Genomic DNA, 20,318 nt, shown 5'->3' with positions numbered 1-20,318 from the left:
TGCACGCATTGTTAGAGCTCCTTTGCGTATCTTTTTTTTTTGTTGACATTACAGGGGATATAACACAACTTTCTTAAGAGGACAAATCAAGAACATCTAGTAAAGAGTATCAAGTAAAGAGAAAGACTGCCTAAGAATCTGAAATGTCTACATGTCTAAGGATATCTGAATAGACAAGAGGGTTAAGAATACGTGTAATTCAAGCACTGAATCGGCAGCGTAGTCTTAAACAGCCATGCAAGAAATAAAGGGGTTATGATGTGTGATGTCGCCCATTTCAATAGTAACTTCTCCTCCATGCACAGAGCTCTTTTTGTAAAGGAGCCGTGCTGCTCATAAAGACTCCTTGTCTAGATAAAATGCTGCTCAGGGCCTGGCTTCGGCAGCAGCACGCCCACCATTGGCAGACTCTGTCGTGAATAGCTCATCATCCAGCACTGGCCCGAGTGTCTCAAAGGGATGGTCATGATCCAGCTGAACCGACCGCGGACAGGAAGCTTTTTATTAAAGCCCGTTCGCTCACCCTGGTGCTATTGATCATGATTGAACCTCACTTGACTTGGTGTAGTGAAAAGCTATCCTCTTAAACCTCTCTGCTCCATCCAGGCCTTCACCGTGTTATACATGTGGCTTAAGCGTAAGGTACGTTTCATCAACGGCATGTGCCACCCCCCTTCCCTCTGCAGACACGCTGAGCAGACTGCCCCATCCCCACCACCACCAGAGTAGTGCCGAGGAAACTGGAAACTGTATTTTCAGGGACATGTGCCAACGCCGCTGTGCCAGCTGAAGATGTGTTAATTCATTCAAAGTTGACTTTAGCTGCGCCGCTCAGTCTGCAGTTACTTCGACATGTGTGTTTGAGTGAACATGAGTGTCTTTTTGGTTGCCTGACTGTCTGTGGATTCGTGTGTGTGTGTGTATGAGGGGGGGAGGGTGTCTGTCAGTCTGCATAAGCATGGTTGTGAGAATATTATTTTGCCAGTTCCCTGTAATTGCTGAGGAATGTTTTTAAGCCTCTTTGAACAGCTTAGCATTAGGAAGTTGATGGCTCCTTTAATTATAAGTGTCATCAGCCAAGCAGTTCTGTTCTGGTTGAGAAGGCATAGACAACTGGGAGGCCCACCGACTACACACACGTGCATGCGTGCGTGCACAAACACACACACACACACACACACACACACACACACACACACACACACACACACACAGGAGAAGAAAGAGTCAATTAGGGCCTCTCCTCTGCCTTCAATTTTTGATACTGACCAGCGAAAAAGGGGAGAGGTCCACAGCTGGCTGGTGCGATCATGGAAAAAAAAAATCATCACATAAGCTGCCAGCTGCTGAGACCGAGAAAGCTCAGAGCTGAAGTGGACCTATGGCTGTTGGATCAGATTTGCCTTCCTCAAGCAGAACCGTACTCTTTACCTTGAGACCGCTGACCCGACCCAAGTCACTACGTGACGTTAATCTAAATGAACATAGTTTAACAGTCCTTCACCCAAATGTACTGTAAGTCTAAGTCAAGGTCGTAATTTCATCCATCAGAGCTTTTCGGTTGCCTGCATCAAGCACAGTAGAGGACAGATGACTTCTCTAACGCTCATTTCCATCTTTTCAAGCAGTGAATTACATCACCGTTCCCCTGCTGAATGATACCCCTTATCTACTCACTCTGCTACCCTGCTTAAATCATTTAAAATAAATCTGTTTAATCTCTCTCCTTGGCATTGGTTATAATTCTTTTTGGGCAGTTATTATTTGTACATGATCCTTCTGTGGGCAGGGGTGTTGAAAGGGCACGAAAGCCCTGACTATTGCACATGTGATTTTCACCATATGTAATGAATTTCAATCCCACAGTACTAATGGGCAAAATACAGATATGGGGGGGGGGGTTCCTCCGGGTGCTCCGGTTCCCTCCCACAGTCCACAGACATGCAGGTCAGGTGAATCAGCTGTACTAAATTGTCCCTAGGTGTGTGTGTGTGTGTGTGTGTGTGTGTGTGTGGGCCCTGTGATGGACTGGCGGCCTGTCCAGGGTGTCCCCCCGCCTGCCGCCCAGTAACTGCTGGGATAGGCTCCAGCATCCCTGTGACCCTGAGCAGGATTAGCGGTTTGGATAATGGATGGATGGATGGGTGATTATGTATGTTGGTCTACACAAACTTGCTCTATGTATTGAGTAGGCTACTTCATTGACTTGTTTTTCTCTTTTAAATTTGACACAGTTATAGATTTCTCCCCACTTTAGGTCCGGTCAGGATTACTTGTATGCCCATGATGAGCAAACACCGCTTTGCTGTGGCGTCAGAAATTAAGGTCCAGTCAATAGCTAGAGCACAATTACTGCACTTATGCCGAGATAACAAAATAAACAAGATAAAGGCTATTTTCACTTAGCTCATCTCAGGGGAGCCCCCGTATTGATCCTAAGTGCATCAGTCATGGTAGTCAGAAACAGACATGCACGCACACGCACACACGCACACACACACACACACACACACACACACACACACACACACACACACACACACACACACACACACACACAGAACCAACACACAGAACCAGTCTTTGGACATAGTGTATCAAAGCCATGTATCAAATGTATCAAAGTTGCATAATTAAGAGGGAACAACCATCCCTGAACCCGGGGGGGGGGGGTACATTTGTCGCCATCTTACAATGCTGTGATTGCAACATTCCCTAGTCCTCTGTGAATAGTACACATGGCCTCTGAAGCCTTAGTTAATGGTCACACCCATATTTGCATATGAAACTGGTCGTTGGTTTTGGTCGTAATGCAAGTGTCTTGTACTGTATTATTTATAAGGGTGCGGATACCTGCAGTCAGTTTAGACTGAAGATGTCACTTAGTTGAGTGATGAAACGTAACTGTCAGTAAACATTGTATCCAGATGAACTTATTCAGCCTTCTTTGATTTTCTTACCTGGATTGTTGAGCATGCATCAAGACCCGGAAAACAGAACTTATCGCATTTCCTTTGTTTGTTTGGGGGTTTTTTTTCCATCACATTACTACACAATCACTACAGCCATGCACTACAGAGTTTTTATAGTAATACTGTAGAAACACTAAAGGAACACACAGTAATGAGACGAGAAGAAAAAAAAACAGAATACTGCACTACTTTTACAGTACTAAGTGCAGTGCTACTGTAATTTATATGGTTGTGCTATGGTCCATTTTTTTACGAGTTGTTACACCGCAGCCATTCAGTTCATTTTCAGCTTCTGCTACATCTGTCCATTTGTTTGGAATTACCTGTGTCTGCACACAATTTTGTGAGCGTAGTAGATGGCGTATCAGTGCACTTCAGCATATGCCACTATGCTGCTATCTTATCTAACAAGTAAGACTGTATGTGGGAATGGCAGCATGTGTCTGGTGAATCCAAGCACATACGCATAACTCATAATAAGCCAGTTGACCTCAATTGGGGCACCATGGAAACAAGGGAAGTAGGGAAAAAAGAAAGCAAATCGTGTGTGTGTGCGTGCGTACGTGCGTGTGTGTGTACATGTGTGAAACTGGCACAGTTTTAGTATGTAGCTAGAACGGATGTTAGGCTAGTTGTTGTCTTTTTGGCATTACACGGAGAGTAAATAATGGTAAACCTGTAGCATAGTACACCTCTGTGGACAAAGCAGACTGAACATGCAACTCACGTAAGGTAGGTCATTAATGGGGGTTTGGGCAAAAATACCTTAAAGGGACAGTTCACCCCAAAATCAAAAATATATACAATACATACAATGCTATCCAGTTCCATTGTATTCGACAGAAGGCAGACATCTCTACAGCCGATATCTCTAAAAATTGGCCACTCACACCAAAACGATCTAGATGGATAAATAGCACTACAGGTAAGAGGAAAAACATGTATTTTTGATTTTGGGGTGCACTGGGCCTTTAAAACTTTCCTAACAGGTCACATTCAAGGAAAAAGTAGTATGTAGAATGTCACAATTCTTAATGTGAAACGTTTGATGAAGCTGGCACATTAACATGAAATGAGAGCTATTAAGGTTAACGAACTGAGAAAAAAAATCCCCACGATAAACAGCCTTTCACTTGGTAGTCTTCCATGGGTTGGACATTCAGGTTTATACCATAAAAGCACAACAGGTGTTTTTAGACTACAGAAGCACAAACAGGTATCAATTATCTAGCAAGTCTTGGCACGAATAGGCTTTAAACATGTCTGTTAGTGCATGTGTTGTGTTGCTGTTTGTGTATAACAATGTGTTCATGTGTAAGTGCTATATCGTCTGCATTGGGTAATGGAGTCTTCGGCTGTGTTTTGTCACAGTTCTGATGAAGTTGGAGTGGGTTGGACCTTTGTGGAAAGTAACGTCAGATTCTGTTGGTGTGAAAACATGTTGGCAGGCGCTTAAAGACAGAGAGGGAGAGAGAATTGCATTTGGCTATATAGGCAAAATTGTGAAGAATTGCTTTTGATGTGTATTTTCCATTACTGATTACTGTTAAGATGCTTTAAATTATAATCAGAAAGTGAGGAATTTTTATCGTAATACGGCAACATTGTCATGTATTATACACTGATAGTTCCAAAAACCAAAACACATGAAGATTTTGAAACATGTATTCCTGTACAGAGGATGTGTCCATTGGTTATTTTTTTTACCCCAAAAATATTTGTGACATGATGGCAAGGGATTTTTTTCCCTCTTATCAGTTCCTGTTATAAATATTTTAAATAGTAATATCATAATCTTTGCAATATATTGGCAACATGTCCAGGATGTGGTCCAGCCCCCCCCCCCCACACACACACACACATACACTCAATTTCATTGATGAGGCCATGGGCTACCCTCGAGGAGATCGGAATCAGAAACACTTTATTTGTCATTTCATTTCATGCACTTGCGCACATGAAATGAAATGAAACATTGTTTACCCAGCCCACAGCAGTGCAAAACAAAGACAAAAACACATATTCAAAAACTATAAGAATTACAAGAACACATATATCCAAACTAACACATATATATCTAAACTAAACAACAACAAAAAATCACTGTCCAGGGAAACAAACGCCAGCCAGGATGACTGTCAAAACTGCCGGACTGCATGGGCTAGCAGTTAGCTTAGTCTGCCCCGCTTCCACATCCTGTCAGACCACCCTCGGTGTTTCCTCTTCGGGCGCAGCTCCGGTCAGGGCCGTGGTCCTTGGGCCCACAGGACGCAGCAGACCAAGTTCCCTCAGCTGATCCAACACTAGCTGTCCCAGCCAGACACCTTCGACACACCTCCCCGCACTCCACACGTCGACACTAAAAACACAGTCAAGGCTAGGCAAGGCTGCCCGACTGCCCTCTGTGTTATCAGAACTGCCAGTCTGCTTGGGCTAGCAGTTAGCTTAGCCTGCCCTGCTTCCACGTCCTGTCAGACCGCCCTCGGTGTTACCTCTTTGACCACAGCTCCAGGCAGGACTGTGGTCCCTGGGCCCACAGGACGCGGCAGACCAAACTCTCCCAGCCAACCCAGTGCCAGCTCTCCCAGCCATCAAACGAAGACAAACTGAGATGCAGACGTGGAAAAAGACACTGCATGAACAGTACTGGGTGAGGCCACCGCAAACATGAATTCGTGCTGCCATCTTCCCACACCAGTACTGGGTGAGGCCGCTGCAAACGTGAATTTGTGGCACCATTTTCCCACACCAGAAGAGATTGAGGATAATGCAAAAGTGAGAGTGGAAGAAGGGATAAATAAATGTGTGTGTGTGTGTGTGTGTGTGTGTGTGTGTGTGTGTGTGTGTGTGTGTGTGTGTGTGTGTGTGTGTGTGTGTGTTAAAACCTGTATATTGCCACAGTCCCTCCATCATGCCTCTATCTGTTTGATTCTGAAAAAGGACAAAAATTCACTTGACTGTGGCAGCTTCAGGCCCATAAGCCTGTGCCCAGCCAATGTCAAAGTCCTGGCTCAGAGACAGGAATCCATCGTACCAAATCTAATCCACATCGATTAGATGGGTTTTATCAAAAAGAGAACATCTTTCTTCAATAGTAGACAGGTATTAAATATTATTCATTCACCTTCCACTCCAGGGTCTCAGGCGATCCTTGCCCTTCTTGATGTGGAAAAAGCATTCAACCGTGTTGAATGGGATTATCTCTGCCACGTTGCATAGATTTGGCTTTGGTGAGAGCTTCATTGCATGGGTCAAGCTCCTATACACATCTCCCTTAGCTTCCGTTCACGCTAATGATGCCTTATTTCGAACTGCAACAAGGTACAAGGAAGGGGTGTCCTTTATCTCCACTCCTTTTTGCCCTTGTTATCGAACCCCTGGCTGTAGCTATCTGTGCGGACAACATGATCTCAGGTATTACCGAGGGGGGTCTGGAACAAAAAATCTCCTTGTATGTGGACAATGTCATACTTTACATATCAGAACCAGCCACATCCTTACCTAGAGTTCTCCACTGTATCGAACGGTTTGGTACCATTTCTGGTTACAAATTAAGTATTAGCAAGAGTGAACTGTTCCTTCTAAATGTTGCTGTCATGGACCTCCCCCCTCAGCTGCCGCATTCAAACTGGCTCCAAATGAGTTTAAATACCTTGGCATTATAATTGCACATAAATTTCCAGATTCGACTTTGCTCGTTGGTCCTCTCTTCCCCTGTCTCTTACAGGTCGCTTATCTTTTTCAGACAGTCCCAATCTTCATTCCCAAGTCCTTTTTAAAACCCCAGACTAAGTCTTTTCTTCCTTTATATGGAATAAAGGCCCTGTTAGAATAGGAAAGGCACTCTTACAGATGCCAAAAGCATCAGGAGGGCTTGCCCTTCCAAATTTCCAAGTATATTATTGGACAAAAAAATGTACACAGTATCTTGCACTGGCCCCATTGTCATTATGGCCTTAGTACTGGGTCCCTGCCTGCCTGGGAGAGCAGGTGGAGGAAACTTCGTGCAGACCACTGTCCCTTATGGCACTGGCTTGCACTGCACTCTCTATATCTCCTTCTAATCTAAATTATAGTCCTGTTGTTAGTCAATCACTGCAAATATGGAAACAGTTTAAACACCACTACAAATTTCAAGCCAATCCAATACTCTCTCCCTGTAACAACAACCCAGTTTTTCCTCCATCTCTGAATGATAATGCCTTCACGATGGAGCATAAGAGAAGAATTATAACATTTGAAGTATGTAGATAAAATGTTCATCTCCTTCTTTCAATTGTCCCTGAAATCCAAATTCCCCAAAACTCAGCTTTTCAGATATTTTCAGATTCGTGATTTTGCGAGGAAAAACTTTAAAAAAAGATTCCGCCATTTCCTCTTAAAACTCTGTTAGATAATATACTGGAGACCGGTTTTCACAACAAAGGGGTTGTTTCCTTTCTATACAACCTTATCACAAACTTCACATCATCTAGAGATCTATTAGTAACACAGCAGTGGGAGACTGATTCAGATTATGACTTTCAGGATGATGAGTGGGACGAAGTTTTAGACAGAATACATTCCTCCTCCATCTGTACCCGTCATGGTCTTATCCAACTCAAGTTCATTCACTGAATATAATAGACAAAGGTCAGGCTGTCTAAATGAAAACCTGACATTGACCCTCTATGCGATGGATCCAAGCAGGCTCCAGCTACATTGATTCACATGTTTTGGCTCTGCCCGACATTAACTTTCTGGAAGTCAATTATTCTATTTCTTAAACATTAAAAAAAAACAAAAACAAAACAAAACAAAATGATGGAACCTTCTCCACTCATTGCTCTTCTTGGCCTCTTACCTAAAAATGTTCCTTTCTCTAACTCCTACTAAGATGCCCTTGTCTTCTCCACCCTAATTGCAAAACAATTGATTCTCATGGGCTGGAAGTCCATTCAACTACTTTCTCATAATACTTTGGATGAGAGGTTTAATGGGTTGCTTGCATCTTGAAAATATTAGATATACCCAGCAAAAAAGGCAGAGAAATTTCATTTTATTTGGAACCCATTTATTGATTTCTTCTCTCAGTGCCAGTGGGCTCTCTCCTGTCTTCTCTACTGATGCCCCAAGTCTAATTCACTCTCAACTATCCCTAAACCTAAAATGAACCTAAATCTGCCTCATACCGACATCCAGAGATATCACCCCCCCTTTTTTTTTTATTTCCTTTTTTCTAGCTTTATATGTGGGTTTTTTTTTTTTTCCCTCTTATGATAGTGCCTAATTTAGTCGTTGCTGTCAGGGTAGTGGGAGGGGAGAAGTTTAGTCTTTGTCATCTATTGATATTTTTTGTCTTCTTATTTACATGAAAATAATAAAAACAAAGTTTAAAAAAATATAATCGCATATAGTACATAGTGTGTACTGTGTCGTGTGTCAACCCACCGTTTCATGGTAAGTGCAACTAGTGTAAGTGCACAACAGGTGGATCACCAATAGTGACCCGAGTAACAGGGAATTCCAAATTAGCTGGACAGTGCCTCCAATTATAATCATTGTCGTGCTTGGAGATACTGCTGTGAGATGGAAAATATTATTATCATGACAATCATAGGGAAGTTTACACAGTAGCAATACATATCACAATATCTGCTTAAACGAATGCAAAAATACCACGTTTTATAGTCGAACAGAGATTCTTCATATTGAAGAACTGTTTGGTAATATAAAATATATCAGACCAAAACCAGTTTTCTAATAATATGCCGTCAGATGTTCCAGACCTCATTTTGCAAGCAATTTTAGGTATATACATTTTTATGATTATTAATGTAGACTTCAAAATTGTGGATCACCCATTGACATTATCCGAATTTCATTCTGAAATAATGCTATTGAAAGACAATAAACATTTATGAGTTTGAGTTATTGCCTGGTCCCACTAAGAGACCATCTATGGATTAAGGTAGGCCTGGAAAAAGGAAAGTTTTTAGGCCTTTATTGAATGAGATAAGCAAGTCTTATGCCTTTACTGAAGACAAGAGTTGATACCACCGCTTTGGGGCCAGGGGAAAGATAACCCTAGCTGTAGAGCCCCTTTTGAAGTGGACATAGATAGTCTCCAGAGGTAGAACAAAGAGGTTGAGCAGGAGTATACATGTTGATATGGGATTGCAGGTGAGCCAGTGCAGTCCTTTGAACTGCCCAGAAAGCCAGCAACGAGGTTTTGAACTGCATGCCGTCAGCAACCAGGAGCCAAGGTTTCTTGGCAGGTTGAAAACCAGGCATGCAGCTCCTGATCCAGGATTTGGTGTGGTTTAAGAAATTTATGTGACACATCTCCAAAGATTCCTCTAAATTTCCCCATCTCCCACCTCATCTGCCAATGCTGCTTTCCACTGGCGATGAACCGCTTCCTTAATGGCTGTGAGCATAATCTGCTAAATCAACACATAGCAGCCTGGCTAGGCAACAGCCATGGCTAGAAACTATTTATTTGTGTGGGTGTATTTGTTCCTCTGTCCCTTGTGTAGCTCAGGTGGTTGGTGTGTTTATGATGGTCAGGATGTTGCGCAGCATTAATTAAAAATGCCTACACTTTTACATATTATGTTCTTGTTCTGTAAACTCTCGTCACTGCTAATGATAGATAAGCAGAATACCTTTTAAAGGTGGATTGATTGGTTCTAACCGGTAGACCTGCAGAACTTTAGATCTAATACAGATGCATATAGGGAAATTAAAACCACATTCAAAGCATTTGGGTTTTTGTTTGTTTCAAGAGGTTCACATCAGGTTGAGCTCTACACATTGGCAAAGACAACCCCCCTTAAAAGACAAACCTTTTAAAGGATTTTTCAATATATCCTTAACTGACTTTTACAGGCCGCATCCTCCTTTAAATCTTCAATCTCGGTCAGTGTGGAGAGGCATAAAATGTCAAAATGTGAGTGTAGTTCTCTCTCCCAAGAGCCATTTCTGTTCTCCCTCTTTTATAATTGTTTTCACAGTAACGGTGTGAATGGTGTCTTTATTTACAACCTTGGCATTAGGATATAGTTATTAAAACATTAAGTTCAGTAGTAGTCATTGTCATTGCCATAGCTGTAGTAGTTACTTTATTAGTTTTTCAGCTCTGTTATGAATGAAGGCAGCACAATGTTAAGTGTCCAGCCATATTCAGTTGGTCTATATCACAGGCCACTGTTCTGTGATGGCAGTCTGCTATGAGGCAAGTGGATGAGCTGGAAAAAATTGAGGACATGCTTGTACACGAGCTCACATCCAAGTGCGTGCATGCAAATATGCTCCCATTCACTGTACAGAAAACACCTAGAAACCTGCAAGCTCACTCGTGCCCACACACACACACACACACTGGCACACTCACTCTCAGGGCAGGTCTTAGCAGCTGCAGGCATACATAAAGGAATGGAAAGGGTTGCAGTAAGATATGGTACAGGACAAAAGGGTGATATTTTCTGCTAGGGCATGCAGCCACTCACTTGTACACAAACACACACACACACACACACATAGTAGGCCTGTGTGGAGAAATGACAGTTGCTGTTTGTGAATCACACTTAGAGGATTTCCAAGATGATGAGCAGGAGAGCTTCCTCTGCAACAATCTGCGTTGTCAACATGTCCTTTTATTGGAATATTGTTGGGGATATTTATGCCCAAATGTTCCAGCCTGCGGTAAGGGTAGCCAGGATTGCATTGGCACGTTTTCGCCCGCTCATCCCACAGTGAATCTGTGTGCGACAGAGGGAGAGAGATAGAGAAAAGGAGCTGGAGGAGGGGTGGCAAACAGGCTCTTCTCCTGCTCAGTCACATGGGTATCCACAAGAGGCAGGCACGCAGGCAGGCGTGCAGAGACAGAGAGGGGTGAAAGAGATTGAGAGAGAGAGACAGACAGACAGACAGACAGATAGGTGGGCTGTTATTGCAGCTTCAAGGAGAGAACACAGATGAATAGCGCATGCTGTGGAAATGTTAACCCACTCGCGATTTATGCCATCTTTTTCTGCGTTTAGCTGCTCTGTCAAGTCAGGAAAGGCTGAGTTATTTTAGACTGGAGTCGGAGCTCATTTGTCGTAATTGGTATTCAGCGCTGCTATCACAAGTCATGTTTCAGCTCCATCTTAGTTTTGGATTGCTTTGCCTTGTCTGACTGGCACATCATAATCTAGTCGCCAAAACATCGCATAGGTTCAAGAGCAGAGAAATATCCACTGTTGATCAAAGGCAGCCGGGCAGAACACACATTTACTATGTCAGGAATGAACCTGTGACTTGGAAGTTACAGCATGGTTTGTTTGTAACTCCTCAGTCAAAAAATAGCTCTTGAGGAGGATAAGAAGAGAAAATACATTGAATATAATGCTGTGTTCATGTAAAATGAAATGTTCCATTTACCTCACAAGTGACTGTGTTTACTCACTGGCTCTTGTGTTAAAACCAGGCTTTGTTATGGATGTCCGAGTAGCGTAGCACTCTATTCTGTTGCCTACCAACATGGGGATCGCCGGTCTGAATCCCCATGTTACCTCCGGCTTGGTTGGGTGTCCCTACAGACACAATTGGCCGTGTCTGCGGGTGGGAAGCCAGATGTGGTTGTGTGTCCTGGTCACTGCACTAGTGCCTCCTCTGGTCAGTTGGGGCGCCTGTTCAGGGAGGAGGGGGAACTGGAGGCAATAGCATAATCCTCCCACACGCTACCCAGGCGCGGATCTATGGGGTGGCAAGGGGTGGCAGCTGCCACCTCTGGGACACAGTCTTGCCACCCCATTTATAAATCAGATAATATGTTTTTAAAGTATATTTTATGTACATGCATGGTGAAGGTCAATGAGACCTGCACCAAACTCATCTCAAACAGTAGAGAACAAAATACATTCAATGAAATCCAAGTTTTGAATAATAATACATTTAGAATAATGTCCATTGCCCCCCTCCTTGAACCTCATGCCACCCCAGGAAAAAATCTCTAGATCCGCCACTGCGTCCCCCTGGTGAAACGCCTCACTGTCAGGTGAAAAGAAGTGACTGGCGACTCCACATGTATCAGAGCAAGCATGTGGTAGTCTGCGGCCCTCCCTGGATCAACAGAGGGGGTTGAAACAGCGACCAGGACAGCTCGAAAGAGTCGAGTAATTGGCCAAGTACGATTGGGGAGTAAAAGGGGGGAAAATCCAAAAAAACAAAACAAAAACAACAGGCTGTTATATCTGCTGTGCATGTCTTGGGTTTTCTGTGCTGAAATCCACCATTTCTGTGAGGCAGAACGGGATGATGGTGAGGATGTGATGATACTCACTCCCAACAGAGGGGGGAATTAAGCCCTCTCACATTGTTGTTTTGTCTGCATCCCCCTTTTTCATCCATCCCTTTCCTCTCGCTCACGCTCCCTCTCCTCTTTATTATCTCTTACTCTATTTCTGCTTCTCACTATCCTCCTCTCTTTCTCTATTGCTCCCTCTCTCCCTCCTTCTATGTTTCTCTCCTCCCTCTCCCTCCATCACTATCCTCGTGTTATAGTACCGTCTTTATGGATCTATTTTAGGCCGTGCTAGTGAAGGCAGTGTGCTGAGTACTTTCCTACTCTTAACACCAGCTGTTCAACCAAAGAACAAGATCACACAAGGACCAGTGGCTATACTGCCGTAGCGACAAAATCAAATTCCAAGATGTGTTAGGTTACCTGTTTTTTTCCTCTTTTTTTTTTGATTGTTCGTTCTCTAAAACACAGCTCGGGTTTGTTCATCACCCAGCATAGCACACTTTAGTACAGATGACTGTACAGACTACTGGTAAAGCTGGAGATATAAAAGCTGTACAGGTTCAGCAAGCAGCGGTTTGTAATTTCTTTGACGAAGACCGATTTGAGATTTGGCCCTATATGGGTGAGCTTATGAGCAACTCTCTTTTGTTGAGGTGCCAAGGCAGCAAACATTGACTAAGTCTTACCTTAAGTTGTCAATTCACTTTCATTTGTATTTTACTTTGTACATTGTTGGACATTGTTTGCTGCTTTTATGTGTTTATGCCACTCTCTTGGCCAGGTTGTCCCTTGAAAAAAGCCATTTTCAACCCCACTGGGACTTCCTGGTCAGATTAAGGTTGAATAAGATAAACCTCTATGTTAATCATGAATTGAAAATGTGCTCATAATGAATAACGCTATACGCTAAATATGACTCAGTGGCTTTGCATCCGATGTTAGTCTCTCCTGCAATTCCTCTGGCTGGCTGACTGGCTGGCTGGCCCCAGTTGTGTTTGACACTGTTATTACATAACATTATACTGCTGCATCTACCCTTTAGGATTCAGCTTCACTCCAGGCAGCACTAATGATTACGAGTAACATAGTCTTTCTCTCTTGGAAATACTAAGACAGTCATCGCTCTCTCTGTCCTTGTCTTCCTCAGATGCTGCTGCAAAGAAGGCCTTCATCACAGAGGTAAGCCAGTGTCCCTGTGATGACCCGTTCTGTGTTACTCCACTCTCCTCACTTCCTCTTCCATCTCCTACATCAGCAACTGCAACATCTGACATTCACTCTTGGTTTTGGCCTTCAAAACCCTTATTATCAATGATTTTATAAGAGGAACAGACTCGGGTCAGATTCCATTTTAGCTGTTGGTTTTATGTTACTGAGCGGTTGGATGGGTGGAGTTTCCCCCACATTGGACAACATGATAAGTGCTGTGAATGTAAGAAAATCATAGCAGCGTATTTCAAATTGTCAAAGAATGTCAAATGCCCAGGCTTGGTGTTTAAATCTTCCAGTCTCCCTTCCCTGTCTCTTTCTACTGAAGACATTCTCATTTCACATTGGCATCCAATCATAAGTGTCACATTTGAATAGTTTTACTGAGCTCATGTTCAAATCATAGCAGGGCTTTGGGGGCAGGCTAATGAAATATGCCCATTTCGTTCCAGTATATGCACCTGGCCTACTCATCAGTGAAGCACATTTAAAGGATGGAAGCTTGTTCACGCATGGAGGACTGACAGTCACACATCACACTCATGCTTTTATTGAAATCCTCCAACCCATCCCCAGTCTTTTCATCTGTAGACTTTTATTTGTGAACTGTCTGTCTTCAAAGATGCAGGGCGGCATGTGCTGATGCTGTCAGGCTGTATTGTAGATGTTGACAATCTGCTCTCGGCTCTCTTCGCTCTCTCTCTCTCCTCTCTCTCCTCTCTCTCCCGTCTCTCTCTCTCTCTCTCTCTCTCTCTCCTTCTCTCTCTCTCCTCTCTCTCTCTCTCTCTCTCCTCTCTCTCTCTCCTCTCCTCTCTCTCTCCTCTCTCTCTCTCTCTCTCTCTCTCTCTCTCTCTCTCTCTCTCTCTCTCTCTCTTCTCTCTCTCTCTCTCTCTCTCTCTCTCTCTCTCTCTCTCTCTCTCTCTCCTCTCTCTCTCTCTCTTTCTCTCTCTCCAGATGCCCTCTTCTCAGGCCAGCCCGGTCAGGGGAAGAAGATTGGCCACAGAGGCGTGGATGCCTCAGGAGAGACCACCTACAAAAAGGTACTGTCGAGCTCACATGTCTTTGCTGCGTGGATCATCTGCATGTAAACATTCAAATGGCCAGTGTCCACTGCAAGCCGTTTAGGACACCATGCGTGTGCCAGAGCCAACATGCCAGAGCCAACATGCAGCCATTTCATCCAGTGTTGCCATGTCCACCGGCTTGTGGTTGGCACGTGTGAGGCGGGCATTTTTTTTTCCTGGATTGTACTCTTCCCACTCTGAGTCTATTTTTCTGGACCTGCATGCATCAGTGGAGCATATAAATGTTATCTAGACATTTTTTTTTGTAAAAATTAAAATATCACATCATCCCATCTGAACCAAAATTTCTGTTCCCTGGAACAAATGACTGCTATACCATATATTAAACTTTTCCCACCTGGGATCGGTTTCTCTGTAGCCTAGTTTGTTTTCTGCCTTTTCAGGTCAGGCCAATCTACTCTTGAATTTAGTTTCTATGGCAGGCAGCTCCCCTACTCCTCCCTTGAATAAGAAAAGATTTGAACAAGAAGGCACTTTAATGATGGTTACATATATTTTAGCTGAAACATGTAGTTATTCACCCATAAGTACGTGGCGCAAAAACACCACAAAATGAAAATGTGGCCACTCTACCCTTGCCTGCGACGCTGCTGGTAAACATTACAACCACAAGTGTCCGGATGGCATGGCAGTCTATTCCGTTGCCTACCAACATGAGGATCGGTGGTTCAAATCCCCGTGTTACCTCCGGCTTGATGGGGCGTCCCTACAGACACAATTGGCCGTGTCTGCAGGTGGAAGCCAGATGTGGGTATGTGTCCTGGTCGCTGCACTAGCGCCTCCTCTGGTCAGCCGGGGCGCTTGTTCGGGGGGGAAGGGGAACTGGGGGGGATAGTGTGATCTTCCCACACACTATGGCCCCTGGTGAAACTCCTCACGGTCAGGGTGAAAAGAAGCGGCTGATGACTCCACTTGTATCGGAGGAGGCATGTGGTAGTCTGCAGCCCTCCCTGGCTCAGGAGAGGGGGTGGAGCAGCAACCGGGATAGCTTGGAAGAGTGGGGTAATTGCTGGAGTACTATTGGGGAGAAAGGTGGGTGGGAAATATATGTGCAGAAGAGAGAGAGAGAGAGCTTGGAAAGTGTCAGCTGCCATTGGACCATATAGCACAGGTTTGCGGGTTTAGGGTATAACTAATATGCATGTGACACTACTGGACACTTGCCTGTCAGCAATCGGACGACAGGAAAGCCAAATGTTGAAAAGTTGACATAAGCAGTACTATGAAATGTTTACAAAAATACAAGATTCGGTTCACCAACACCCCAAATTGTGCATGTTGGATGGGAATCCGCCAGCAGGGGAACGATGTGTACCCTGCTATTACGCTCTTCCATTTAAAACCCTGCCTGTAATTGTGGATGGTCCTCACAGAAGAACTGTCAGATGGAGAGAACAGCTAGTTCATCTGAGATGCTATTCTAAATGGCTACAAAGGTCAGATATGGAGGAGGAATTGAAGAGTTTTGTTACAAAATGAGATATCCAGATTAGCAACCACCCTTGCAAAACTGAGACACATGTTTGATTGCAAAACATGTCATGAGAAAATAAAGGAAATGCTGATACTTTTAGTGTCAATATAATAAGTAACTGAAGTCTGTATTTGGCAAAGTAATCGCATTTCTACAGACTGGATCCACTATGGTTTAGAACTACTCACTGATAAATTGCAATTCATAAAATGTATTTGTGATGTCTTGTTTTTTGTAACACACACTTACCCACGCAGGCTTTTCATTTGCTGTAAGCTGTCAAAGAGCAAACATCACAGTCATCACTACTGCTCATCTCCTTCACCCCCTGCAGACCACGTCCTCCGCCCTGAAAGGTGCCATCCAGCTGGGTATAGGTTACACAGTGGGTAACCTGAGCTCAAGCCGGAGAGAGATGTGTTGATGCAGGACTTCTACGTGGTAGAGAGTATCTTCTTCCCCAGGTACTGTATCTTTATCAAGTATACATTGTTTTGATGTAGTTTGTCTTCAACTTTTATGTTTGTTTAGATGTCACCAATTCCCGTTGAGGCCTCCTGTTTAAAAAAGGGCAATTGATTAGAACCCCCCCCCCCCAAAAAAAAAGAAAAAATAGCATTTAACAGAGGAGAGTACAACTGGTAAACTGAGTTACATTTAGGAATCAGGAGCACTTAATTTGTCATTTCACCTCATATACTTGTGCACATGAAGTGAAACGAAACGCCGTTTCCCCCAGCCCACAGCAGTGCAACATACAGACAAAAAACACATTCAAGAACTACAAGAACACACATATTCAAACTAACACATAATATCCGTCCATTATCTGAACCGCTTATCCTGCTCTCAGGGTCGCGGGGATGCTGGAGCCTATTCCAGCAGTCATTGGGCGGCAGGTGGGAGACACTCAGGACAGGCCGCCAAGCCATCACAGGGCCCACACACACACACACACACACACACACACACATACACACACACAAACACCCATTCATACCTAGGGACAATTTAGTACGACCAATTCACCTGACCTACATGTCTTTGGACTGTGGGAGGAAAACCCGGGGCCCCCGGAGGAAACCCACACAGACACGGGGAGAACATTGCAAACTCCACACAGAGGACGACCTGGGATGACCCACCAAGGTTGGACTACCCCGGAGCTCAAACCCAGGACCTTCTTGCTGTGAGGCGACCGCACTAACCACTGCGCCACCATGCCACCACTAACATACACTCACTGGCCACTTTATTAGGTACACCTTGCTACTACCGGGTTGGACCCTCTTTTGCCTTCAGAACAGCCTTAATCCTTCGTGGCATAGATTCAACAAGGTATTGGAAACATTCCTCAGAGAGTTTGGTCCATACTGGCATGATAGCATCACGCAGTTGCTGCAGATTTGTCAGCTGCACATCCATGATGCGAATCTCCCGGTCCACCACATCCCAAAGGTGCTCTATTGGATTGAGATCTGGTGACTGTGGAGGCCATTTGAGTACAGTGAACTCATTGTCATGTTCAAGAAACCAGTCTGAGATGATTCGAGCTTTATGACATGGCGCGTTATCCTGCTGGAAGTAGCCATCAGAAGATGGGAACACTGTGGTCATAAAGGGATGGGACATGGTCAGCAACAATACTCAGGTAGGCTGTGGCGTTGACACGATGCTCAATTGGTACTAAGGGGCCCAAAGTGTGCCAAGAAAATATCCCCAACACCATTACACCACCACCAGCAGCCTGAACCGTTGATACAAGGCAGGATGGATCCATGCTTTCATGTTGTTGACGCCAAATTCTGACCCTACCATCCGAATGTTGCAGCAGAAATCGAGACTCATCAGACCAGGCAACGTTTTTTCCAATCTTCTATTGTCCAATTTTGGTGAGCCTGTGCGAATTGTAGCCTCAGTTTCCTGTTCTTAGCTGACAGGAGTGGCACCCCGGTGTGGTCTTCTGCTGCTGTAGCCCATCTGCCTCAAGGTTCGACGTGTTGAGCGTTCAGAGATGTTCTTCTGCATACCTCGGTTGTAATGAGTGGTTATTTGAGTTACTGTTGCCTTTCTATCAGCTCAAACCAGTCTGGCCATTCTCCTCTGACCCCTGGCATCAACAAGGCATTTTCCGCCCACAGAACTGCCGCTCACTGGATATTTTCTCTTTTTCGGGACCATTCTCTGTAAACCCTAGAGATGGTTGTGCGTGAAAATCCCAGTAGATCAGCAGTTTCTGAAATACTCAGACCAGCCCGTCTGGCACCAACAACCATGCCACGTTCAAAGTCACTTAAATCAACCTTTCTTCCCCATTCTGATGCTCGGTTTGAACTGCAGCAGATCGTCTTGACCATGTCTACATGCCTGAATGCATTGAGTTGCTGCCATGTGATTGGCTGATTAGAAATTTGTGTTAACGAGCAGTTGGACAGGTGTGCCTAATAAAGTGGCTGGTGAGTGTATATCCAAACCAAAAAAAAAAAATCACTGTTTAATGGAACAAATGCCAGCCAGGATGACTGTCGGAACCACCAGTCTGCATGGGCTAGCAGTTAGCCTAGCCTGCTCCGATTACACGTCCTGTCAGACCGCACTTCCCTTACAGCTGAAGTCATTTTGTATTTGGTTTTGTTTTTGTTTTTGTTTTTTTAATTTAAACCGACCACAAATTCATTTGTGGAAACGTTGGGGGTTTGAAATTCTGTGTGGCTATCCAATACAACACAAAGCAAGACAATGCATCGTATTGTCAAAATGATATACATCTTCTGTTGTTCTTACCCAGGTTTTGCCGTTCAATTATTGAGAAGTGTGAATGATAACCTTTCATCTCCTTATCTGCTCTGGCATTGTTTTTGTGTGCCTGTTTTCCAGCGAGGGCAGCAATTTGACCCCAGCCCACCATTTCCCTGACTTTCGCTTCAAAACCTACGCTCCCGTGGCTTTCCGCTATTTCAGAGAACTGTTCGGCATCAGACCGGATGACTACCTGGTAAGATTCGTGGTCAAATGGCCTCCAGAAAATGGCCATTGATGGGGACTTCGACATCAAGTCAAGGAAAAGAAAGGGCTCAGCAGGTTACTGGTGTTGAGAATCGAACTAGAAATGGAGAACAAGAAGGGGTAAGCTAGTGGATTAGAGAAAGATGCAGAGAGGGGAGAAGATTAAAAGATGGTCTGTGAGGAGATAGGGGATGGCAGGCGGCAAAGGGAAAGAGGGAGAAAGAAAGAGGATGTTAGATGGCGGGAGAGAGGACAGAGGGCCGGGGAGGAGAGATGATGAGAGAGGCCTGGTGAGGGGAGTGAGGTTGGTACCCTGTCACTCCCCATCAACGTGGTGGAACTGGGGGCTGCATGAGTCACTGCTCTGCCTGAAGCAGTCTGGGAGAACACTCAACCAGATGCACATACACACACACACACACACATACACACACACACACACACACACACACACACACACACACACACACAAAGTACTGCTTAGTCATTGTTGGTGCATCTTACATGTGTACTTATCTGTAATACATTGGCTCTCCATCCATGTGACAAAACCACATCCATGCCCAGCCCTTCCTATCTTTCACTCTCTCTCTCTCTCTCTCTCTCTCTCTCTCTCTCTCTCTCTCTCTCTCTCTCTCTCTCTCTCTCTCTCTCTCTCTCTCTCTCTCTCTCTCTCTCTCTCTCTCTCTCTCTCTCTCTCTCTCTCTCTCTCTCTCGCTCTCTCTCTGTCAGCAAGCAGTCACTCACATCATCATGGAAAAACACGGGTACTCTATTTATTCTTACAGTTTGTTGACAGCAGTGAGAGCCAAATGTGTCAAAGTCAACACTATCAGTGTCATGACAGACTAACATAATGCAAAATAGATCTAAGAACGTCCATTATATTTTGGATGGGAATCTACAACAAGCTTGTCCCCGGCTAGCAGATTGTCATACCCTGGGTTTTGACTCTTTTAGTCCTGCCTCTGTGTGCGCCCATAGCCCTAAATTCACTGGCTAACTGCTCGCAAAGGCTTGAACAAGCGATTTCCCCCTGAGGATCAATTAAGTGTCACACTACATTACAAAGGTTGAGTAGGTAAAATTACTGGGCTTGTTTAACCAGCTCAGATTAGTGTTTCATATGGTCAGATCTCTGAAGGATTACAATGCTGGCATAGTTTTTTAAACTATGTGGTTTAGTGGTTTGTGTGTTAGTTTTTGGATGGCACAGTGGCCCAGTGGTTAGCACTGTTGCCTCACAGCAAGAAGGTCCTGGGTTTGAACCACAGGCCACCCCAGGTCCTTTCTGTGTAGAG

General features: G+C 44.4%; 1 protein-coding gene across 1 annotated transcript in view; it reads left to right on the top strand.

Moving 5' to 3' along the window:
• pip5k1ca (phosphatidylinositol-4-phosphate 5-kinase, type I, gamma a) overlaps positions 1-20,318 on the top strand; it is a 62,128-nt gene that overhangs the window by 14,071 nt on the left and 27,739 nt on the right. The window contains 6 exon segments of the mRNA XM_056276436.1: positions 13,391-13,432; positions 14,407-14,492; positions 16,346-16,409; positions 16,412-16,475; positions 18,889-19,099; positions 19,318-19,332. Of these exon segments, the coding sequence (XP_056132411.1) occupies positions 13,391-13,432; positions 14,407-14,492; positions 16,346-16,409; positions 16,412-16,475; positions 18,889-19,099; positions 19,318-19,332 (482 nt within the window).

Source organism: Lampris incognitus, chromosome 3 (genome assembly GCF_029633865.1).
Source record: "Lampris incognitus isolate fLamInc1 chromosome 3, fLamInc1.hap2, whole genome shotgun sequence".
NCBI lineage: Eukaryota > Metazoa > Chordata > Actinopteri > Lampriformes > Lampridae > Lampris > Lampris incognitus.
The sequence above is the reverse complement of the archived record's forward strand: the minus strand, read 5'-3'. Positions and strand labels throughout refer to the sequence as shown.